Source organism: Labeo rohita, chromosome 5 (genome assembly GCF_022985175.1).
Source record: "Labeo rohita strain BAU-BD-2019 chromosome 5, IGBB_LRoh.1.0, whole genome shotgun sequence".
In the NCBI taxonomy this organism is placed as follows: domain Eukaryota; kingdom Metazoa; phylum Chordata; class Actinopteri; order Cypriniformes; family Cyprinidae; genus Labeo; species Labeo rohita.
In genome coordinates this window covers 9,392,517-9,417,141 of record NC_066873.1, presented here as the reverse complement: position 1 = coordinate 9,417,141, position 24,625 = coordinate 9,392,517, and the positions used below count along the sequence as shown (strand labels likewise).

The window sequence follows — 24,625 nt, the reverse complement described above, 5'->3', positions numbered from 1 at the left end:
TATAATCTTCATGTATCTTTCATGACAACAGTTTTACTGTGCCGTGTATCCCACCATATGTATGTCAGTATGTCTATGTACAAACACTTATTTTCTGTAAAGCACTTTTCTATCCATTTTCAAATGGTGCTACGATATATAATCAAAAATTTTATTTTTTATCATGGGTCATTATGTATATTGGGGCACATATCTGTCTTGTATTTAAAAATTGTGACAGGTTGAGAGTGTGAAAGTTTTGTTTACATGAAATGTTACTGACTGTAATGCTGCATAATGCCTTAATGAACGCTGCCTTTAATGGTGCTAAAAAGGCGATTTCTTTTATGGTTTTTTTGAAGAATTAACCCCTCCTATAAAAGAGTTGAGAAAAACAGTAAATGCTATATACATTTATTTTTATGTATGATTTTGAAGCTGCAAATAAATACTGAAAAACATAAATATGCAATAGTGCCGCAATGGAGTACATATAATTTCCTTCTATTTACATTTGGATGATTTTAATGATTATTTGACATTTGTTGAAAAAAGAAGTGAGATTTTTGTATTCTCTTTCCTTCCTGTCCCCTTCTTTTTTGTCCTCCGGTCAGTCTCCCCCAAACAAAGAGGAGAAAAACCCTTTCCTTCCATCTTCCCCACGTACACGCAGTGATTTGGTGGCGCGGGTGCCTCTTTGAAGGCCTGTTTGTTCCTTGTTGTTTTCCTTTTCCTTCTCTTGTTGTTGGAGTTTAACCTGATGACATATCACTAGACGCATATCCTCCTGGAACAGAAATTTGTTAGTCAATGAAAGAAAATCAAAACCATATTATTTTCATATAATAAATACATGCAATCCATAGTGGAGGTTAACTATAATTTACAACAATGTCATTGCAGGAACTAAAAGGGTCCTAAGGCTAACCCCCTGAGGAACTCCAAAAAATTGCACTGGTCTAGCTAAAAAACAGGAAAGGCACAATATGTAAGTTTGCCACTAGAGGGCGCATATTCAAAACAAACAAATGATGACAACATTGACATCACTGGCAGGCAAGGCAAGGACATGGTCCGTTACACTAGTTAAAATTGCTTATTTCTCTGGATTTAAACATTCTTGGAAACATTTGGGATAATGTAAGTACACAGGTCAGCAAAATATATAACACTGTTCTAGTGGTTTTTGGATATTTTAATCAAAAATCCTACATATTGTGCCTTTAAAGGATTAGTTCACTTCCAGAACAAAAATGTACAGATAATGTACTCACTCCCTTGTCATCCAAGATGTTTAAGTCGTAACGAAATCATGTTTTTTAAGAAAAACATTTTAGGATTTCTCTCCATGTAATGGACTTCTATGGTGCCCCCAATTTTGAACTTCCAAAATGCAGTTTAAATGCAGCTTCAAAAAACAATCCCAGCTAAGGAAAAAGGGTCTTATCTAGCAAAACGATTTTTTTGTTTTGTTTTTGTTTTTTTTTTAAATGACAATTTATATACTTTTTAACTTCAAATGCTTGTCTCATCTAGCTCTGTGTGTTTTTTTCTGGTCATGACAGTTAGGGTACGTCTAAAAACTCCCATCTCATTTTCTCCTCCAACTTCAAAACCATCCTACATCGCTGCAGAAGTAACGACCCAGAGTTTACAAAGTGAACATGCAAAGAAGATCCAACACCCTTTACAAAAACAAAAAAGGTAAAAACAGTGATGTTGGACGATTTTGAAATTGGAGGAGAAAATGAGATGGGAGTTTTTAGACGTACCCTAACTGTCATGACCAGAAAAAAACACACAGAGCTAGACAAGACGAGAGTTTGAGGTTAAAAAGTATATAAAATGTTTTTTTTTTTTTTTTTAAATAACCAATCGTTTTGCTAGATAAGACCCTTATTCCTTGGTTGTGCTCATTTAGAGCCCTTTGAAGCTACATTTAAACATTTTGGAAGTTCAAATTTGGGAGCACCATAGAGGGTATGCACATGACGTCACCGTCAGCTGGAGTGAGTGCGGCTCCGCCCACTGAGTGGCAAAAAGACTAAGTGGCAGCATTAGTTTCAACGTGACACAAAACACCTCTAAAACCAGAACAAGCTTTGCGATTGACTGTACAAAGAGATTTGACAACATATTGTTTTTACAGACTGCTGAAAGCAGCAATTCAAAGAAGCAAAAGGTCTCCAGGCAGCGAAACACGGATTTGCAGTCATTATTTCATGTTAATGTGTTGAATTGTGCAGTAAAATCATATCCTATAAACTCATCAACTAAATATTTACCATCTTAAATTCTGCATTACTGGATTTTTTTAAATAAACACTGACAAAAAACCATATATGTTTTTCAGTGGACGATATGATGATATTTATAACATTGATACAAGTGATCGCAGGGGTTTAGACCAACCGTTATTTATTTTCCCTGGCATCAAAATCAGACACATATAAGTGTTAGAAAACACGATTCCTGGCTGCACCAATATCCATTGCCCGCTGGATATTTGTTAAGTTGTTAGGAACATTATCCTGAATTCAGCAACCTTTATTTTAAACTGACTATCCTTTGTTTTACTCGCATTTTCACATCTTCCCTATTAAATCCATTCACGCTGAAGGCTCTTTTGCCACTCAGCCCAGCTGAGGGGACGTGTCCTGGCGGGAAAGTGACATCAGTGCATACCCTCTACAGAAGTCCACTGTATGGAGTGAAATCCTTAAATGTTTTCCTCAAAAACCATAATTTCTTTACGACTGAAGAAAGAAAGACATGAACATCTTGGATAACAAGGGGTGAGTACTTTATCTGTAAATTTTTGTTCTGGAAGTGAACTAATCCTTTAATGAGGACTGTGTTTCTGTAAATTGTTTCTGTCCAATGCATAGTAGGTATACATTTTATTAAACAAATGTGAGTAGTACTTCCAGTGCATTAAATAATTTTACAACGTTTAGGGTGGTTTCTAGGGCGTACCTCTTTACTAACAAAATCTAAATGGATTACTAGATTAGAAATTAATCATTACTAGATTAGAAATTAAACTGCCAAGTAACTAACCTGCCACGACTCAACTTCCTGAGACAGTGCCACCTTGTGTCTGATAGTGTTCAGAAGCTGCTGGTTGAGTGCATCGCGTTCTTGTCGGGCCAAAGTGATCTCCTCTTCCAAGACACTATAGGTGATACGTGAAAAGGATATGTGATCAGGAAAAAAGATTGGGTTGGACAAAACAATAGACAGCGTCAAGCTACAGACTATTATGCAAAATATGATCACACATAGTTAGCTTATCACTTTATCTCTGGCATTAAATATGACACACAGAGAACAAAAAGGTAGAGATTAATATGCCTTTTGATCCGGGTCTCACCTGTAAGTAGGTTTACCAGGACTGTTACGAAACGGCTTCACCTCCTCCCTCAGCTCTTCTAATTCAGTTTCTCTAGATTGTAGCTGATGAAAGAACAAAACATTGCATATCACCTTAGATGAAGATACTCGGTGTACATGCATGCCATTTTGATGTCATCATATGAAGTAGCTAACCTCATTCTGTAACCTTTGAATTTCTTCTTCCTTTTGTTGCAAAATGGCTGAATGGGCCAGAATAGTTTCTTTAGCCTGTTGGAGATCAAAATAAAAACAACCAGTCAGTGTGGTGAAGAGAAAAGCTGGGTGTGGAGAATAACAAGCACATGCATACTTAAAACCCAAAGACGTTTGATAGTCACTTTACGTCACTTGCAGCGCTAGAAATATTTGCTACAAGCAAAGCTGAAGCATGCACATCTATCTTTTCACTAAGCAGGGGTTGAGCGCTACCTGGGACTGCTGGATCTCACTCTGAAGTGACAAAGGGAAGCAGGTAGCCTCCCCCAGACTGGCCTCTTCTCCCAAGGCTTGAACCCTTTGCTGTAGGGTACGGTTGACCGTGCGCAGCTGAAACACTGTGCTGTGCTCCTGTTCCAGCTGTGAAAGAGCCAGAGACAGCCAGACTGAAACTCTCTAGGGGTGGATGGACTCTGACCAATGAATCTGAACCTGAAACCTACGCTGCCCAATTCCCAATTCTCACACTATTTAGAATCAATAGGCTATGTTGGTACACTATATTCAGTGGATTTTTAAAGTGTGCATCTCTGCCCACAATGCTTCTCAGAACAGAACTGTTCATTTTGCTTTTAAAGAAGTAGTTCACTTCCAGAACAAAAATTTACAGATAATTTGCTCACCCCGTTGTCATCCAAGATGTTTATGCCTTTCTTTCTTCATTCGTAAAGAAATTACGTTTTTTGATGAAAACGTTTCAGGATTTCTCTCCATATTGTGGACTATATTTGAACTTAGGGTCTTATCTAGCAAAACAATCGGTTATTTTATAATATATATATATATATATATATACAGACAGCTATGTAAAAATATCTACGTATTCTGACTAAATAAGTTTTTGCAGTACTGTTCAAAGGTTTGGGGTTGGTAAGATGTTTTTGAAAGTGTCTTACACTTAGCAAGGCTGCATTTATTTGATCAAAACTAGACTCATTTGGTGCTAAAGAAACATTTCTTGTTATTATCGTTGTTGAAAACAGTTGTGCTGCTTAATATTTTGAATTGATATACATTTCTTCAGGATTTTTCTTTTTGATGTTTTATGAAGTTTTACTTGGGTTTGGGGCATTTAACTGGGTTATTTACGTTATTTTTAACAATTTTACGCTGATTAATATTTACACTGCCGTTCAAAAGTTTGGGATCAGTACAACTTTTAATGTTTTTTAAAGAAGTTTCATATGCTCATCAACGTTGCGTTTATTTGATCAAATATACAGAAAAAAACAATGTAATGTAATGTAAAACAATGTTTTTCTGTTTTCTGTCTACATTAAAATCTACTTTGTTCCTGTGATCAAAGCTGAATTTTCAGTCATTACTCCAGTATTTAGCGTCAAATAATCGTTCAGAAATCATTCCAATATGTCAATTTATTATCAGTGTTGGAAACAGTTGTGCTGCTTTAATATTTTAAAAAAATAATATTTAATAAAACAAATAAAAATAAATAAAATTTATATTTTTTTGGAAGCTGATAGTTTCTTTTTAGAATTCTTTAATGAATAAAAAGTTAAAAAGAACAGCATTTATTTAAAATAGATATCTTTTCTAACACACAATACCGTTCAAAGGATTGGGGTCAGTAGATTTTTATTCTTTCTTTTTGAAAGAAATTAAAACTTTTATTCAGCAAGGATGTGTTAATCTGATAAAAAGTGATGACAATGACTTATATTGTTAGAATTTTTTTAAATATATTTTTAATAAATGCTGTCTTTTTAACTTTTTATTCATCAAACAATCCTGAAAAAAGTATCACAGGTTCCAAAAAAAAACATTTGGCAGCACAACATAGATAATTCTAACAATAAATCAGCATATTAGAATGATTTCTGGAGGATCATGTGGCACTTAAGATTGGAGTTTTGCATCACAGGAATAAATTATATTTTAAAGTATATTAAAGTAGAAATCATTATTTTAATAACATTTCACAATATTACTTTTTCTGTATTTTTGATTACATAAATGCAGCCTTGATGGGCAAAAAAAAAAATTCTTTCTTACTGATCCTAAACGTTTAAACGGCAGTGTCTGTGGAACACTGATGCTTTTTTTTCAGGATATGATGAACAGAAAATTCAAAAGAATAGATTTTGAATAGCAGTGTATTAATGACTGAAATTCCAGAATATTAAATAAGACATTTTCAGTGCTTCACTCTATGTGGTGGACTCTTAAAAATATAAAATGGACCTCCCAACAGTACTGTAGTGGGAGTTTGTAGATTAGAATGAGCCCTTGTGCAGCTTCACACCACTAAATGCTATAAAATCAGTTATTATGTTGAATATAGGGTGTAAATTCTAATTGTATACAGTATTTATATGACATATCTATCCTACATAGACATTTGCTCTCCATCTGCTATATACTTTCCTGCCCAAATTCCTTCTCACCTCAGTTTCTTTATCTTTCAGACTGGTCTGTAGCTCAATCACCCTCTCTCTCAATCCATCCCTCTCAGATCTCAGCCGATGGTTGTCTTCTTGAGTTGAATTCAGTCTTTCATCCATATGAGTACAGCGCTCTTTCAGAACCCTGTTCTATGATACAGGACGAGTGGTGAAAAATAACAGGCAGAAACAGTGAATTAATACTTCTTTGATTATTTTGCTATAAATCAAAGTTGATCATGTCAAAATATCAGCAGATAAACTGGCCTGCCTGATATAAATGGGTATATTCTATTTGGGATCAGTAATTTTGTGTCTATACCTCTGCTTGCAGACTGTCCAGTCTAGCAGAGCTTATGGATTTACTAAAACTTGTATCCTCCATTTCTTCTCTCAAAGAACGAAGCTCAGTACGCAAAGTATGCTCTAATGCCACTGCCTGAAAGAAAAAAGGAGAGAAAAGGTTTAAATGTAGTCAAGCATTACTTCTGACATTAGACAGATACCTAAACCCGCTCATCTTCATTCCAGACCTGTATCTAACTGTACCAGTGTGACTTCGTCACTAGACATGTTTACACCTGGATGCCTCTGAAAAGATTTGCAAGATGTTGTTAAAAATAGGAAACTGGTGACTTAAAGCTTTCGATTGGTCACCTCTGCCAGTTGTTCCACAAGTTTCTGGTTGTGGTTGGACAGCTGAGTCAGTTGCTCACTCTCCTCACGACGCCGGTCGCGACTCTGAACGTGTTTTTGTTCCACCTGCGCACGCAACGCTGTGATGTCAGCCTGCAGTTCTGCTTCCCGCTGACTTGCCTCGAGGTCCCGCACCTCCAGACGTCGCTGCAGCATGTGTTTCTCCTGCTGCATAGCCTGTTGTACAGAGACAAACCAACTTTGTCTGTAATTCACACACTTTAGAGTTCTTATGTTAATAGGTTGATAGGACGTTAATAGGTTTGATTTAGAATCTGATCTACCTAAATGGACCTTTTATGGTGAAATGTTTATTCTGAGGTTCTAGAAGGTGTTTTTGAAGGTAGTATAATAATTTTTAAATAACTTTTATAACAGCTCTGCTATTGTAACATACAAAAATCCTGTGCCTTATCTAGTGCTTTTCAGCACTTTTTGAGACTATTGATACAAACTCCCTAGAAATTAAGAGCTCCATAAACTATGACTGCTGCTGCATCATATGCAACATCATTTCACTATGCAGGAGATAAAAACACTCAAAATCAATAATGTTTAAGCATTTCCCCATTTATCTTTATTTCTTGTACTTCTTTTCAGGCAAGTTCACTAATAAAAAGTTAAAAATACACACTGGTAAGCATGTTAAGAATTTTTTTGCTCACCAAGAATTCACAAAAATACAGTAAAAACAGCAATATTGTAAAATAAATGTAATTTATTCTAGTGTGAGCAAAGCTGAATTTTCAGTAGCCATTACTGCAGTGTTCAGTGTCACAAGATCCTTCAGAAATCATTCTAACACGCAGATTTGGTGACCACTTATTATCAATATTTTTGTGAAAGTCAGGATTATTTGATGTATATGAAGTTAAACGGATATTATTCTATATTATATGAAGTCTTCACTGTAATTTTCAATTAATTTAATGTGTCCTTGATGAATAAAATTATTCATTTTAATCTTAAAGTATATAAAAAAAAATGGTGTAAATGTAATTATAAAAAAACTTTTAAATCTTTCTTCTATAGTAAATAAGGCCATTTGCTAGTTGTTTTTAATTTTAGACATGTGATGGGTTATAATATTTTTCAAGTTTTTTTCTGTGTGGTGATGTTTTATAATGCATTTTATTCGCTTTTTATTTTTATTGTGATAGATGTTTTATATGCAGTTATTATTTGTGACCCTGGGCCACAAAGCCAGTCATAAGGGTCAATTTTCTGAAAATGAAAGCTGAATAAATAAACTTTCCACTGATGTATGGTTTGTTAGGATGAGACAATATTTGGCCGAGATACAACTATTTGGAATCTGAGGGTGCAAAAAAAATTGAGAAAATTTAAAGTTTCCAAATTAAGTTCTGATATATCTACGGTAGGAAATGTACAAAATATCTTAATAACCCATGATCTTTACTTGATATCATAATGATTTTTTGCATAATAGAAAACGCAAGAATTTTGACCCATACAATGTATTTTTGGCTATTGATACAAATATCAAATAATAGCGTCACATTTATTCTTCTTACAATCATTTAAAGAAATAACAATGTATTGTGTGTACAACAAATTTCTCTGCTGGACAATAAAGAATATTTTAATTAAATTCTAAAAAAATCTTAGAGTTTAAATCAGACTGGTGAAACAAAATGGTGTAAACAACTGGTAACATGTCATGCACATAAATGTGTTACTTTACAGAGTTAAGGCCTGCTTACGCTAAAAATGATAAAGATAAGTATATTAGCGGACGATAATGTTCTTTTTATTATAAGCATATACTGCAGTTTCTGTATGTCATCTGCTGTTTTAAAGCTTTTTAAAGTCGGGTGGATTCTGATTGGCTGTTAATGTTTTTATTTTATCAGCTGAAAAAAAAAAGTGATTCTAACAATATCGTTTCTCTGTGTTGTTATAGTTGTGGTGTGGACTATCGCTATACCAGAACAGCTATAAACACTATATAGTTGTTGTCCTAGGTGTGAATACACCTATAGAGACTCCATCACTTTTGACCACTCATTCATACCTCCATCTCCCTTTCCATCTGCTCTATCTGAGCGGCCAGCTCCTCGTTTTTCTCCAGCAAAGCTTGGCCCACCTCAGCAGCCAAGATCAAGTCCTTCTCCAGCAGTGTAGGACTGCTGTCATCCTGAGGTGAGGTGAGAAGATCATCTTCTCCCGTTGTAGGAGCCATGATCCGGTGAGCGGAGGAAGAGTGTGATGAAGAGAAGGGAAAGAAAGAATCCTCCAGGATGGGAGAAGGTAGGTTCTCCTTCTTGGAATGAAACATTGGTCCGTCACTTAAGTTCACAGCCGAGCAGGACTCCAAGTAACCGTCCTGATAGTCAAAAGTCGTTCATCTGCATCCCTCCCAGTCCAAATGCTCTATTCTAGACTGGATTTTCTTTAGAGTTCAGAAGAAAACACTTTGTAGCAGAACTTGACACCTCTTGGTTTTGTATATCCTTCAAAATGTGATCAACCCTTGTGTGTGTGTCACATGAAGGGCGTGCTGCGGCTGAAGGTTCCTCCAAGGGTGGAATAATCAGTTGATTTATTGTTCGCTTTATCTTGAGTCTTCCTATGGAAAAAAACATGTTGGAACAGGTGACAATTGTGTTGAAACTCACCCTGAAGTTTATGAGACAAAGCAGACAGGTGTATTCATTTATAATATCTATTCCTCCTGGACTGTAAAGAGCTTGGATGTCTTCCCTGTACAGCATGTGTATCCAAACACCACAATATTCATTTCTACCTCTGGGCATTTCTATTGTTGTCTAGGAGCTTCTTTTGTGGACACGACCAACATAAAGTTTCAGTGTTTCTCTCACATTCCAGTAGTCATTCAAGACTCCTTAGTGGCCCAGTAACTACACCCCTTACAATTGGCTAAACAGGTTTTAAAGAGCACTAAGAGTAACTAAGACCTAGGTGACCTCCTTAGTTCTGATATTCACCACCATTTTATTTACCACACCTGAAAAGTGTTTTCCTGGAATAAAACTGACTGCTTTCCTGTCTGTGGATCATAATGGAGGAAACACAGGGATAAATGGATGTAAACCGGAACCTCTGACTAAAGAGTTTATTATTAAAATGATGTGGTATTTTATGACATTGAAACTACTGAATCGTCTACGACATTAGTCTAAAGTAGTGTAAATAAAACAACCCAAACAGAGTTCGTATCGACTTCAGCTTAATTAAAAGACTTATTAACTTTAAATAGTGTTTTATATTCAAAACAATTTTCTTGTAAAGTCTTGTAAGCGTTGGTTAGTAACTATAAATGTCCCTATTGAGCTTTGTTTTTCCTACCTGGGAAGTTCCTGCTCCCAACTTATCATGAAAGGTGACAGGGAGGTACTACTGGTCGCCTTGGAAGCGCCGCTGTGAAGCTAATTAGGCCACACCTTCACATTGCGTCATTAGTTCAATGGGAGGAGCCAGGTCGTACACGCACGCAAACAGGGTAGGTGACACTGACGTCAGTCGTTCAGGTGAGATACAGTCACTGATACAGTAGGAAACTTAGCTGTTACAGTTTATTGAGAAAAAATGTGTAATTAAATTACAGTTACAAAGGGGTTTAAATGTGAATATTTTCACACACATACAGATCTGACTGATGTCTTTCCCAAATTGTGTTTCCTGTCATAGCTATGCTATATATTTTAAAAATAGTATTATAACTATAATACAATATTTTATGATCTTAAATGTGTATTTAAACTCAGAACGATCTTAAAGTAAAAAATATGCGCTAAAGACTGATTTTGTGGATATTGAGTTTTAAATTAAATTATTATAATCTAAGTTTAAGTGAAGAAGGATTTTGAAAGTCTGACAGTAAGTAGTGTTGAGTCCTACTGTAAAGTTAACCGTGACTGCTTTATATGTTTCAAAATGATTAACTATTAAAAACTTTTTTTAATGTAAAAAAGTAATCAGGTGTAATCAGTTACATTACTTAAAGCAATAAAGCAGCGTAATTGAAAAGGTTACACTACTTATTACATTTAAAATGGTGTAACTTGTACATGACATTTCCAAAGTACCCTCCTACACTGTATATATATATATATATATATATATATATATACACAAATGGTAACATGGGGAAATTAAACCATTGTTTTGAATTTTGAAGGCAGAAGTTCAACAATATATATATATATATATATATATGTATATATATATATTTTTTTTTTAAATAAATAATATTTGAAAGCTCAAAAAATAAGAAAGATGTAAAAAAAAAATATTTTTTGTAAATATTTTACTGTTTTATTTCATTTAACCGTCATTATATTTTCTGTTTGTTTGTTTTTCTGAATACCCCTGGGCTGTATTTGTAAAAGTAAATAAATAAATAAATAATAAGTTTTCACTTCTGTTTTTTAGTCTTTCCCGCTTATTTTGACCTTTTTTAAAAAAAAATCAAGAAGAAGATATTACATTTCTTTCTGTTACTGGTTTGTACATTTTATATATATAAACTGTAAAAAAAAAAAAAAAACATAAATCTGCAGCATTTGCCAACTTCTAGAATATAAATGAGCATATTCTTTTCGTAAATACAAATTGTTATTTTTACAATTACTTTTTGTGAATACATACATGATATAAATTTAGATGTTGAAAAAGCACCTTCAAAATGTACGTACAATTCAAATCTGAATTTTATCAATATACTGAAACTATGAATTGTAATAAAGTATAAGGAATCATAAAAAGGCAATTCTGGACTATTGTACAGACTTAAATTTCTATTCAGTTTCATGAGAGACTTTTCTGTGAACTTTAATGTCTTATTTATCTTAATAAATAAAAAAATAATTGAACATACATGTTTTAACATACATGTTCGCCTCTTTCTCTGTTTTCTTTTCATCTAAAATGTTGTATAGGTAAGCTAAGTATTTACAATTTCCACAGTGTCAGGTGTTAGGCTCATAAAATTCTCACTATAAAAGAACTCATTCAGGGGCTGTTAGGTAACCTGCTCAGTGCTGCCACTTTGTGGCTAAGGTAACCCACCTCATATCACTTTGGAGGGAGCAAATTCTAGTTACAGGCAACCAGCTTCCAGACAGATAACTGGAGATCAATATTTCACTCGGTAGGGTAGGTAGTAGATTTGCAATTTACAATAGCTTTGTTGGACTGTTTGTGATATTCCAAGGTGATCCAAATAGGCAAATGACTCAGAGAGACCATAAGAAATCCTCTCAACTAAAGTAAGTGTTGATTTTTCTACTGTGAAAGGAGGGGTTGTTCAGCCCCTGGCAAAGGCCTCAGTCTCTGTAACTAGGTGCTATGGGACCTGTGGCCTGGCTGTGTCCCTCAGCATGGTAATAATGAACTGAGTGTGGATTCAGGTAGGATTAGGATATCCACACAAGCGAGAGCCTGTGAAACTTGCAGCAATACTTCCTGTTTTCTAGACCTAACATTTTTCTCCTACAGACCTGAATAAAGCTAGCTATGGGCCCTGCTTTGAATCTTGACCTTATACACAAAGAAACCCTACAAAAATAAAACGGAATTTTGAATGACATACAAAAAGATAGACAGTGAATCATATACTAAATAATTTTGCAATAGTTGTCAGATTTTGTCCTTAAATTGTTAAATGCTAAGATAAAAAATTATCAAATCACTTGTGTTCTATACAAGTACATACACTTTATTCGAGTGTAGTGTTACTGCAATTTTTCCTATTATATGTCCACTTTCTGAAAATGGAAGGGGCTTGGCCTCAACTGGCCCCTCCCACTTGAGCTTTAGTCCTGTTCAAACAAACTAAGAATCAGACACACAGAGATGGAGAAACACTGTGTGAACTGGACTCTTCTCCTGGTGCTGTGTGGCCTCCTGCCACTGGCTTCTCAGGCTGGCAGGCAGATGCCAAAACTCTCAGACAAGAAGCTCTGCGCCGATTCAGAGTGTAGCCGTGAGTAATGCAAACCAGTTAACTTTAACTTTAATATTTACTGTAAGAAAATGTCAGGATGCTTTCTTTTAAATGTTGCATTTCAGCATATTGTTAACATGTAACAGTACGGTTCTATGTGTTAACATTATTTACCTACAGTAACATGAATTAACAATGAAAATACTTTATTAAATGTTCATTACAACATTTACTAATGCATTATTAAAATCAAAAGCTGTATCTGTAAATATTATTTATTGGACCTGAGCTAGCATGAACTAACAATGAACAGTTAGATTAATAAATACTGTTTAAAAAAATAGTAATGGGAATTTGTTACATTCTATATTTGTGTTATAGGACAGTTTTGTGCAAAAAAATAAAACAAACAATTTGCCTTTGTAGTTGACAAACAGCATGGACAATTTTTTCTTCTGATTTTTTGTTAAAGTTCATATGACATTGTATACATTTGAAGATATGCAAAAGGTTTTCAACTTTTTTAATACTATATTAATGTTTCATTTTTTAAGCTTTTAAGTTTATTGTTTTTTTTAAGTTTATTGTTCATTTGCATAGTTCTGAAAATAAATTTTCAAAGAACAATTATTTAATCTTTCAGTTAACATGAAGTCCAAGAAACGGCATGCATAATAATAGCAATAATTAAATAATAAAATAGCTTTAGAGTGCATGTTGTGTCGACTATGCGTCTAGACTGTGTTGTTTTGCATTCACAGATCCCATTCTCATCGCTAAAGCGCTGCAGGATTATTACCCACAAGACTGTCGCTTCATTCACATCCATAAAGGCCAGTCTGTCTATGTGTATGCCATGCTGAAAGACCGTGGGAACCTCTTTTGGGCTGGTAGTGTAAGTATCACAAAGCTACTGTATGATCTCAATTGCAAAATGTCAGTTTTCTTGTATTGACAAAGTGTGCAAAACAAATGCTTTCCCCTCTAAAATATGATGTCACAAAAGTATAACAGAAGATAACTGTTTGTGAAGGTTCAAGGGTCATATTATGGAGACCAGGAAGCTCGTCTGGGATATTTCCCCAGCAGTGTTGTTGAAGAGACACATGCGTTAATGCCTGCTGAGGTTGAGGTCAAGACTGATGTGCGTAACTTTAGTTTATAATAAACAAGAAAGTACTGAAGCACGAACAAATACATGTAATAAAAAGGGTGTTTAAAATTTATTTTATTCTTTTTCTTTCATTTCAGAAATGGGACTTTTACTGCTATTAGGATTGTGTGCTGCTTCAGCTGGAACATAAACATGATTCTTAATTCCACTCTGCACTTTATAGTGTGTCACTACATTTATTATTTCTCGTAGGCAACTCAAAGATTACTTTTCATAAGAGGAAAACATAGAACAGTGACTGTAGACTGTAAATGCTTGTTGATGCAGTAGTTTGAATAAACGGAGCTGCTGCTATTTTGGCTGCTGGTACTCTTGCATGTGATCACTGTTTCTTTGTATCACGTGATGTTTAAGTAAGAAAAGTTTTGAATGAGAGCTAAAGAGCAAATCAATTACTACTCAAGCGAGAAATGATTGCATCTCTCTTTATTATCGTATTACGACTTTAGCGGTAAGTATTCGGTTTCTATCCGAGTTGCGTCATGCGCATTTCCATGGAGACCAAATGACAGCTCGAGGAACGCGTCTTACTTGGCGTTCCTGTATCAAGGTGAGTGTTTGTTCACAAATAATTAAAATGATTAACTTAAAAGTAGGTCAACAACATGTAAACCGCTATACTGATAAGTTTACAGGCGACTGTCAAAAATATTTAAACTTCGGTAGGCTGGGTGGATAAGGTACTAATGGAATGATGCATTAGACTATTGTTTTATTAGTAAAACGTTATTTATTATAAACAAAATTACACGATTTTAAATGAAAAAAAAAAAAACTGTTGTAAAAAGGCGAAACTACACACATGCGACCGCACAATGGACTGCATGAATGGCAATAATAACATACAGTAACGTTACGCTAATTAATGTATGGCGGGGAAAAATGGTTTTGGTTCATTTTAACAATGTTGAACTAATATTTTGTATATTGCTATGGTTGCAGTTTGCTAAAAATGTCTATTCTTTTATGACACAAAATTTAGTACCACGATGTCCAATATTAGCAAGGAGTTTTCTTGGTCGAGAAACGGCCCTGCTTTTCATCACATGCTTCGGGCGTCTGGGCAAGCTGAGGTCTGGCATGATTTCACCGACGACATGAAATTTCGCCAGTATGGCTGGCGATGTTCAACGAATGAAGACTCTTATTCAAATACAACCCTCATTGGTAACTGGTCTGAAGAGAGGTTTGACACTCGCCGTACTGTGGCGTTACGACGCCCTCTTCCGCATCAGGTTGGTATTATTGGGTAAAACACCTCACTGACACCATCATAACCATCAATAATCAAGTTCAAAATATCAAACCAAGTGGCATCTGCGATCCTTTGACCGCTTCACTTTTTTGCAAGCAGCAGTATGCAGTGATTTTTAAACAACTAGGTTTCCAGCCCAGTAACTGCAGGTGTAGTTCATAACCAGTGTTGGGGAGTAACTAGTTACATGTAACGGAATTACGTAATTTGATTACAAAATAAATGTAATTGTAATTAGTTACAATTACTGAGAAAAAATATGTAATTAAAATACTTTTGAAAAATGTTAATGATTACAAAGGGGGTTACATCTGAATTTTCACACACACACACACACACACACACACACACAGAGACATACAGATTTAATTGACTTCTTTTATAAACTACATTCACTGCTCTAAAATGAGATACCAATGTTTCGGGAGTTTAAGACACAGAACAGACACATGCTTATTCAATAACTGTTTTATTTCCTATTTGGGTTTATGCATATACTTTAGTTTTTAAGATTAATAGTTTTTTTTCCAAGGCATTGTTAGATGGCAGTGTTTCCTGTCATAACTATGCAAACGTTTGATTTAAAAACTAGTATAATAGCTATCTGAATTTAACCTCAGATTGATCTAAATTGATCTAAAAACAAATAAAGAAGAGGTGTTAAGTCTGAGTTTGTGGTGGTTGTGCTTTAAATTAAATTATTACACGGCTCTGTGGAATGCTTGATTCTGATTGGTCAGTCATGACATTCCAAGGTATGTTATTCCCAGATAAAAGCTAAAAACACAAACTCATCCGGGAAACTTAAGTCGGCGCTATACACTTGATCATTTTTCTTAGTGGAAGCTTTGCATTTGGTTAGCTAATAAAATATTAAATCTTAATTCAGTATTATGTGTACAATTTCTTAATTATGTCATCCTGGTTTCATGGACTCATTTTTTTGTTTTAAACGCAACTGCTGCCATTTTGTTTTGTACAGTGTAATGGATTATAAGATAACTAATAAACTAGTACTGTACCTACTAGTACTTAATTATTTATGTGGTAAAATGTTGTGTAATAAAACTGGTATGACTGCACTGCATCCCTAAAATGCCTGTCTAGTTTTAACTTGCCGTTTGCTAGCAACTGATTTCTTCATGGAAGGTTTGTGTTCAAATATTTCAACTCAGATCAGTGTTTCGTGTCTAATTATTTACTTTTGTGGCAAGCAGCTGTTTAATAAATGGGATCATGTACATCCAGCCAGTTGTTATTGCAAAATAAAGATGTATATTATCCCTTACTTATTATAATCTTAATTCAATGATAAGGGATTTTCAAAGTCTGACAGTAATCAGTGTTGAACGCTACTGTAAGGTTCACTCTGCTTGGTTTAAATGTTTCAAAGTGATTTGCAGTTGAAAATATTAGAAATTTAGAAAAGTAATCAAAAAGTAATCAAAAGTAATGTTACATTACTTTAATGAAGTAATTGAAAAGTTACACTACTTATTACATTTTAAATCGAGAATCTGTAACCGATTACATTTCCAAAGTAACCTTCCCAACACTGTTCATAACATGAGCATAACATGAACATGTTCCACTAACATTTAACCACAAAAAGCCCAAAAAATGTTGAACGCTAAACATAGATTATTTTGTGCTAGTGCCATCTTTTTTGATTTGATATTTGGATATCTACAGAGGGTTTGCACTTACGTCACGGTTTGGTCAGTTACGCAGATGCATGGCCATATTGGAGATACTTGGATGTAAACAACAGCATGGATTGCACGGTTAATGTACTACTGAATATGTTGATCTGCTAATTTATGCTGTGTACAACACGAAAAAAATGTGTGGAAGCTGCTAAATCGTATAGAGAAGGGCTTAGTAAGCAGGAAAGGGCACAATATTTTGACAAAGTAAAGTTAATAGGTGGTAAAGATATGTACAAGCTGTATTAATTGATATATTAGCCTAATATTTCACCTACCTGACCGGAAACTATAAGAACGTACTTGAATATTGTCAAGATTCTTGCCCTGGAAATCCTGGTTCAGTTTGGCCAACCACGAACGCCTTCTTTCAGACATTCTTTTGCACTTTTCTCCTTGATTTGTTATAACTTTTGGCTGTCTATAATATGTTTTTCTCACTCTGACCGATTAGTACAGCCCAAAACATGACAATAATTGACCATTTTCAGCAGCAATAAACAGCTAGATTTGCAAGTTCTGTCTGGTTCAGTGGCATTTTTTACGTTCTGTGCCGCCAATATGGCAGTGACATATATTTTTAAGTGTTGCTTAAGTGTCCCAATACCAGTTGAATAACAGTCAGATAACCTTGAATTTATTGCCCCTTACAGTTCTCTCACTACTTTGAAACCACATATTATTCCAGCTATAAGAAAGATGACGTTTGTCCGACTTACGCAAGTATGTTTTTCTTTAAATAATTTTATTTAAAAACTTTTTATTAACTTTTCTTTATTATTAATTAGTAAATTCCATTTTATTGAATTCAACAAAAATAAGTGCTTACAGTATGTTAAGAACCTTATTTTTCCATTTTATCAGCTCCAAAGAGAGAGTCAAGAAGCTTCCCTGGCCATCAACCAGAACTGGACCCTCCACACACTAAGTGTGCGCCAAACTCCTGCTACAGACTGGACTTTAAAGGCCCTCAACACAGAGAAGAAACAGTGGGAGAAACGTCAGGGCCTCAGTATGGGAATGTAGCAGAGACAAACTGAAGCCTTTGGAAGAGAAATTTGGCTCCAAAAGTTGTATCAGCTTCAGTTTCCTCCAACTGACTTCTGTGAGTTACACACAGTCAAATACTGATAAAAAATCATCTCATATTTTGATCAAACGTGTCTATTTTTAATCACGTGTGCAGTGAAAAGAAAATGTACCCATGATGACTGATTTTCCATCATTATGAGCTTAGATTATTTTGCTTCTCAGTTATATTGTACTTTACTGCATTGCTTATTCACCTCAGTTCATTTTAGTGAAAAGTCAGAAATGTTGACAAGCAGCACTAGACTATACTTTAGTTTTGAATGCAGAGCAATTCATGATTTCAACACATATTTTGTACACATAGACAGACACTTTTAATTTTGAGTTTGAGAAAATATGAGGTCACACTGATTTCGAATGGCCACAGTATTTATTGATTATTATTTAATGACGTTAACGAGTTAATTCAGTACTTCAGCTGTGATTAATAAGGAATGTAAGCAGTGGACAGTGCAAAGCCAAGTTTTGAAGTGCTCTTTCTCACTTATACCTCCTAGCGTGGATAATGCAGTAGGGCTAGTTTAGGCCTTTGCTTTAGTGATACAAATATGAGGAAATAAGGATATTTTTCCTAAATCTTTGTTGGAACCTTAATAGTACTTTTCCATATAAAAAAAAGACTAATAGAGGTTGATATTAGCAGCTTTACCATTGTTGAATAAGTGAGCCATTGCTAAGATACAGAATAGTCTCAGTGATTGTAAACAGTATAAATTCTTGGCACTTATTCACATGCACAAATACCTCAGCTCACATCTCACTCCCAAAAATAACATTCAAATATTATTTGGTAAATCTCACAGGAGACATTTGACCTATCCACCATGCCTTTTAAACCTTGCATCAATAAACTTTTCATTAATATGCTTTTATTCTCATTCATTTTTGCAGTAACACCAGTTCTTGCAACATACAACCATGAGAGTAGCACTTGCTATTCATTCTGCTTTAATTTCAGTTTGCATTGAGCAACATTTATATATATTTTTATTATTATTATTATTTGAAAGGGGTTCATAACTCCCCTTAAACTTGGGTTGTCATGCATATCCAGTGACATAAAACTATGTAGTGTGAAGCAATGCAGTGTTTAAATATGTCATTAACCAATCAAAAACTGGATCAGCATTCACAAATCTTGTTAAAACACTTAAATACTGTCACTTTTCAAGAACGTATCCACATCCCCTCACTGTGTCCTCTGGTCCCAAATCCATCATTGAAAACTACAAGTAAACTTTACTTTATCAAACCAAAAACAAAAGCCACTGTGATATCTCAAATCATTTTAACGTACAGAGAATGAACAATAACAGAATAAACACTTTACAGCAAGGTTCAATTTGATAGCATTGGTTAACTATATGAACTAACAATGAGAAATACTTTTAAAGCATTTATTAATCTTAGTTAATGTTCATTTCAACATATATGAATACAAGTTGTATCTGTTAATATTATTTAATGGACCAGAGCTAACTTGAAATAACAAGGAAGCTGTATTTTTATTAGCTAACATTAACAAAGATTATAAATACTCTAGTAGTAATAGTTATTGCATAACGTTAACTGATAAAACCTTATTGTAAAATGTTCACATTTTTCTGACTTCTGCAAGTCACACACCATTATTAATGAGAGACTATGGCATTGCCATCTGATCCAGCTGAGTTTAATACAATGGCCCATTTTTGTCTGTTTGTCTTTGTTATAAAAAGAAAAAAGCTAGGGAAAAATTCTCCTACACTCAAATACTTTGTCTTGCAGTCAAGGCTGCACGATATACAAAAGCCCCTTTGTTTGGTGGTATCAACAGAAGACAATACTTTATTGTAAAAGTATATTTCTATGAAAATCTTTTAGGTGACATTCATCATTTAGAGATTGTGTTTAGTTAGTTTGACGCTGATGGAGTTTTCAACCTAATAACTGTTTCTTCTCTAGCCGCTGTAGCAAAACCAACACACGTTTTGGCCTGTCAGGAAATGTTGGGCTATTAAGTCATTCCCTTGTAATGTAGCAGGCAGGAGCACAGTGGGACAGGGGAAGACAAGGGACATAAAGTTGAAACATTAAGTCTAGCAGCTTTACTTCTTCTGAGACCCAGTCACGGCGGGCTTGTCCTCACGGGTGATGGGAATGGCGCGCTCCGGGCCCTCTGTGTGCTTGCGCGGGGCTGTCACTGTCAGAACGCCGTCGGAAGACAGGGAGGAAGTGACAGAGACTGGATCCACACCCGCAGGAACACGGTACTTTCTTACAAACTCTCGGGAGACAAAGCCGTGGTCGTCCTGTGAGGAAAGCAGAACATCGTTATGAGCAGGTGATAATGAATGGTCCCGTCCGTCTTTCACTCTGCTTAGCTCAGTGTTTACTTGTGGCACAGTGCTAGCAGTCTTGGTGATGACATGTGGATTTTAAACACTACAAAGGTTCGGGTAGGTATTGGGTTACAGTGTTCATTGTTTATGTACTGTGAGTTTGTACCTGACGATCCTCATGTTTAGCATGAATTTCAATAAAGTCTCCATTGATTTTCACAGACAGCTCCTCTGGTTTAAAGTGTTTGACGTCCAGATTTAGTGAGAAACGGTCCTTTTCCATCTTCATCTAAGAAAACACATTGAACAACATAAATGTAATACATTTAATGTAAAAAATTTATATTCAGATTTTTATCATTGTGCATCCAAAATAAAAGTTTTTGTTTACATATATATAAATACACACACATGCATGTATATATTTAAGAAAAATGATTATATATAAAAACTCTATATATAATATCAATTATATGAATATAAATATATACATATAAATATTTTGTAAATATATACTGTATGTGTGTGTGTATATACATAATAAATATACACAGTACACACACATATGTAAACAAAAACGTTTATTTTGGATGCGATTAATCATTTGACAGCACTAATGAAGGAATTAATTATTTAATTAATAAACATTTTTGTATCATCTTGCAGACTATATGGTTTTCATTGCCATTTCATATAATTATAATTATATTAGTAATTATGTTTACTAATTATATAGATATAATAATAGTATTTTTTTATTTTTTATAATATATTATATTTTTTATTAGAGTATTGGGGTTACTTTTTTTTTTTCATATTACAATATCCTATTGTCACAGTCCAAAAAGTCTTAATAGTTTTACAAACAGGCTTCACTTTCTGTATGCAAAAATATATTTCTCTTTTGATTTTAAGGTAAAATATGACCCAAGCATTTCTTGACTGTTTTGTTTAGTTTTGTTTTCCGGCAAAATAGAACAACTATGCCTTACTGTGACTTTTTAAAGATACAGTGCTAGGCATAAATCAATCAAAGCAAAGCATGGAATAAATGCTTAAAATATTTATCCATTGGGATCATAGTTTATACTTTGCACATCTGCCATTTAAAAAAATGGCTAGCGGTCTCTGAATAAAGCTTTGTCTGTATAAAACAGATATAGACACAGAATAACAAATTAATTCTTCATGTTATACATTAATTATTACATGACGCTTTGAAATAGTTGACTTTGGTTGGTCAACTAAAGTGAAATATTTCTGTATCGGTCAACTAAGGTCAAATATTAACATCCACTAAACTGTTAACATATTGAAATGACTTTAAACATCCATTATTTATTATCTGTGCACTGAAGATAATGTACAGCCAACCAGTATCACAAATTATAACCTTTCAGGTTAATACGAGATCTCTCCACTTTGCTTCAAGGTCCTGATCACTTCACTTTTGTAACAATGACTTAATAAATTTAATGCTGATGTTACAAACTTAACCATAACATTTACAAAGTGAAAACTGACTGGAAAACTTTTATTAATTTTTAGCTCACCTCAGAAAGGCTGCTGTCCACCCAGCTTGGCCAGCGGAAGAAAGAAGGTCGAGGGTAGTACAGTGAGGGAATCATGTCGGCCTCAGGGATGGGATCCCCAAAGTGCTGGTCAAAGATCCGGCTGGGAAAGAAGGATGGCCAGAAGGAGCGACGGAACCAGGGATGCTGAATGGCGATGTCCATTTTGTGTCTGGGCCTTAGCAGCACTCAGGAAACTGCTGCCTCTCCTAGCCTGCGCACTTAAATAGAGCAACACCGACGGCCCCTGGCAGACAAGCCAGCGGTGGATCTTTCTGGAATAATGATGTAAACTGTTTGCCTGCCTTTGCCTCTTTCACTTGGGCCCTCCCACTGTCCCCTGCTTGCTACCCCGTCCCTTCTTCCAACCATTACTCTCTGTATTTATCCAGAGAACTGATCAGATTTCAATTCACCTCAGATACCAACCGGATTACAGTGCAAGCCCTCAATAGTGCTGATGGGCCTATGTGTTCACTGCAGTGTCCGGCCCGGTGAACCTGCCAATGTTGAGGGAAGTCTGTAGTTGCTCGGCATTCCGGTGCGTCCAGCTGGCTCAGTTGATGCCAGCAAAGATTAGGATGCCCACGAGGTGATGTGCCCATGCGTATTTAGGTTCTGAGCCACTTTGGAGGTTTAGTCTTTACAGAAACTGACAATGAATGTGGCTAAGATAACTGTGCCAGGCTAAACACCATACAAAGTCAATCCCCATGAACAAGCCCTCGGCTGGGCAGTGTGCACGGGGCTTACTTGAGCTGGCACATTGATTGGACAACAACATTTTGGTGGGGTAAGCAGTCTTGCTGTGCTCTCAGTGAATATTCTTTTAATTAAAAGCATTTTATTTTTGTTTCACCTGCATTTTGTGGATTTGGTGCCCTTTTAGTTCATTGGACTTACTATTAATATGTTTAGCAAAAAAAAAAAAAAAATCAATACTGGACTTGGTAACATTATTTGATTCACATAACCAAATGAATTGTTTTTTTTTTTTTGTTTTTTTTTGTAAAGAAGAATCATGCTCACCAAGGTTGCACTTATTTGAACAAAAACTGTTTTGTAAAAACTGTTTTCTATTTTAATACATTTTCAAATGTAATCTAATGCATAGCCACATTTACAGCAGCCATTACTTTTTTTTTGGAAACTGTGATCTTTTTTTTCAGGATTGTTTAATAAATAAAATAAATAGAAGTTCAAAAGAACAGCATTTACACTACCAGTCAAAAGTTTTTTAATGTTTTTTTTTTTAAAGAAGTCTTTTCTGCTCACCAAGCCTGCATTTATTTGATCCAAAGAACAGCAAAATATTTTTACTATTTAAAATAACTGCTTTCTATTTGAATATATTTAAAAATGTAATTTATTCCTGTGATTTCAAAGCTGAGTTTTTAGCATCATTACTCCAGTCACATGATCCTTAAGAAATCATTCTAATATTCTGATTTGCTGCTCAAAAAAAACATTTATTATTATTATTATTATTATGTTGAAAACAGCTGAGTAGAATGTTTTCAGCTTTCTTTGATAAATAGACATTTCAGAAGAACGGCATCTATCTGAAAAAGAAATCTTTTGTAACATTATAAATGTCTTTATTATCACTTTTGATCAATTTAAAAGCATCATTGCTAAATAAAAGTATTAATTTATATAATTTTGTTCTAAAAAATACACTGGTATAGTGCATAATGTTACAAAAGCCTTTTATTTCAGATAAATGCTGATCTTTGGATCTTTCTATTCATTCTATTCCGTTTTAAATATTGATAATAATACTAAATGCTTCTTGAACAGCAAATCAGCATATTGGAATGATTTCTTAAGGATCATGTGACACTGAAGACTGGAGTAATGATGCTAAAAATTTAGCTTTGATCACAGGAATAAATTACATTTTGTAATTTCACAATATTACTGCTTTTGCTGTACTTTGGATCAAGTAAATGCAGGCTTGGTGGGTAGAAAAGACTTCTCTAAAAAACAGTAAAAATCTTACTATGCAAAAACGTTTGACTGGTTATGTATTTTAAAAAAAATCCTTTGTAATATGTGACCCTGGACCACAAAACCAGTCATAAGGGTCAATTTTTCTGAAATGGAGATTGAAACATCATCTGAAGACTGAATAAATACACTTTCCATTGATGTATGGTTTGTTAGGAAAAGACAATATTTTCCCAAGATACAACTGTTAGAAAATCTGGAATCTGAGGGTGCAAAAAATCTAAATATTGAGAAAATCACCTTTAATGTTGTCCAAATGAAGTTCTTAGCAATGCATATTATTAATCAAAAATATGTTTTGCTACATTTACGGTAGGAAATTTACAAAATATCTTCATTGAACATGATCTTTACTTAATATCTAAAAAATCTATAATTTTGACCCATACAATGTTTTTTGGCTATTGCTACAAACATACCTAAGCTACTTAAGACTGGTCTTGTGGTCCAGGGTCACATATTATAAATGTCTTATACTGTCACTTTTGATTAATTTAATGCATTTTTGGTAAGTAAAATGATTAATTTCTTTAAAACTTTTGAACAGTATAGTGTAACTCTTTAACTTACAATTATGTGCAATGCAAAAGCAATTTTAAAATGAAATATTTTTAAAATGTTTCTTTTCATCTAGAATATTAACCAGTTTGCATTTAATTCAACCATGCATTTTCTGAGAAAAGGCCATTTTTCCCCCCACACTTTTTTCTGCAAAGAGTGTTTTGACCGATCTCTCTATCTATGTATGTTTGAGTCTTAGATCAACTGTTTTGCTCTCTAAATCTTTCACTAAATCTATTCACCATGCATTTGTGTATATATTCTCCTATATGGGCTATGCAGCTCCACAGTGTTTACTACAATCTATTTGTAGCAAC

At 34.5% G+C, this 24,625-nt stretch overlaps 4 protein-coding genes across 5 annotated transcripts; 2 read left to right on the top strand and 2 right to left on the bottom strand.

Moving 5' to 3' along the window:
• Nucleotides 1-464: 464 nt before the first annotated feature.
• Nucleotides 465-10,098, bottom strand: bicdl2 (BICD family like cargo adaptor 2). 2 transcript variants are annotated; one of them, XM_051109210.1, is made up of 10 exons: nt 10,020-10,098; nt 8,725-9,279; nt 6,651-6,866; nt 6,316-6,432; nt 5,997-6,143; nt 3,805-3,951; nt 3,529-3,603; nt 3,353-3,435; nt 3,040-3,154; nt 465-766 (listed from the first exon to the last, which is right to left on the bottom strand). In XM_051109210.1, exons 2-10 carry the CDS (start codon nt 8,986-8,988, stop codon nt 590-592), a joined length of 1,341 nt encoding a protein of 446 aa, XP_050965167.1. In that variant the 5' UTR covers nt 8,989-9,279; nt 10,020-10,098; the 3' UTR covers nt 465-589. The 2 variants fall into 2 exon arrangements, with proteins under 2 accessions (XP_050965167.1, XP_050965168.1); XM_051109211.1 differs by lacking the exon at nt 3,805-3,951.
• Nucleotides 10,099-12,524: 2,426 nt separating this feature from the next.
• mia (MIA SH3 domain containing) lies at nt 12,525-14,093 on the top strand. Its single transcript, XM_051109226.1, has 4 exons — nt 12,525-12,657; nt 13,380-13,513; nt 13,652-13,762; nt 13,870-14,093. Exons 1-4 carry the CDS (start codon nt 12,528-12,530, stop codon nt 13,891-13,893), a joined length of 399 nt encoding a protein of 132 aa, XP_050965183.1. The 5' UTR covers nt 12,525-12,527; the 3' UTR covers nt 13,894-14,093.
• An 81-nt stretch (nt 14,094-14,174) lies between these two features.
• Nucleotides 14,175-17,892, top strand: cfap68 (cilia and flagella associated protein 68). Its single transcript, XM_051109224.1, has 4 exons — nt 14,175-14,342; nt 14,775-15,027; nt 17,407-17,476; nt 17,618-17,892. Exons 2-4 carry the CDS (start codon nt 14,782-14,784, stop codon nt 17,791-17,793), a joined length of 492 nt encoding a protein of 163 aa, XP_050965181.1. The 5' UTR covers nt 14,175-14,342; nt 14,775-14,781; the 3' UTR covers nt 17,794-17,892.
• An 802-nt stretch (nt 17,893-18,694) lies between these two features.
• Nucleotides 18,695-22,084, bottom strand: cryabb (crystallin, alpha B, b). Its single transcript, XM_051109221.1, has 3 exons — nt 21,720-22,084; nt 20,333-20,455; nt 18,695-20,136 (listed from the first exon to the last, which is right to left on the bottom strand). The coding sequence occupies exons 1-3, from the start codon at nt 21,900-21,902 to the stop codon at nt 19,933-19,935; spliced, it is 510 nt and encodes a 169-aa protein (XP_050965178.1). The 5' UTR covers nt 21,903-22,084; the 3' UTR covers nt 18,695-19,932.
• Between the last annotated feature and the right edge of the window lie 2,541 nt (nt 22,085-24,625).

Bases quoted from the DNA above. Each gene is read 5' to 3' on its own strand.
- bicdl2 (XM_051109210.1), bottom strand. From the start codon at position 8,988: ATGTTTCATTCCAAGAAGGAGAACCTACCTTCTCCCATCCTGGAGGAT. The intron at 3,155-3,352 runs GTGAGACCCGGA...TATCACCTATAG, and splicing joins CCTGGTAAACCTACTTACAG to TGTCTTGGAAGAGGAGATCA. The intron at 767-3,039 runs GTTAGTTACTTG...TTTCTGTTCCAG, and splicing joins AGGAAGTTGAGTCGTGGCAG to GAGGATATGCGTCTAGTGAT.
- mia (XM_051109226.1), top strand. From the start codon at position 12,528: ATGGAGAAACACTGTGTGAACTGGACTCTTCTCCTGGTGCTGTGTGGC. The intron at 12,658-13,379 runs GTGAGTAATGCA...TTGCATTCACAG, and splicing joins CGCCGATTCAGAGTGTAGCC to ATCCCATTCTCATCGCTAAA. The intron at 13,514-13,651 runs GTAAGTATCACA...CTGTTTGTGAAG, and splicing joins ACCTCTTTTGGGCTGGTAGT to GTTCAAGGGTCATATTATGG.
- cfap68 (XM_051109224.1), top strand. From the start codon at position 14,782: ATGTCCAATATTAGCAAGGAGTTTTCTTGGTCGAGAAACGGCCCTGCT. The intron at 15,028-17,406 runs GTTGGTATTATT...TGCCCCTTACAG, and splicing joins GACGCCCTCTTCCGCATCAG to TTCTCTCACTACTTTGAAAC. The intron at 17,477-17,617 runs GTATGTTTTTCT...CCATTTTATCAG, and splicing joins CGTTTGTCCGACTTACGCAA to CTCCAAAGAGAGAGTCAAGA.
- cryabb (XM_051109221.1), bottom strand. From the start codon at position 21,902: ATGGACATCGCCATTCAGCATCCCTGGTTCCGTCGCTCCTTCTGGCCA. The intron at 20,456-21,719 runs GTGAGCTAAAAA...GTGTTTTCTTAG, and splicing joins TGGACAGCAGCCTTTCTGAG to ATGAAGATGGAAAAGGACCG. The intron at 20,137-20,332 runs GTACAAACTCAC...CTTTCCTCACAG, and splicing joins CTAAACATGAGGATCGTCAG to GACGACCACGGCTTTGTCTC.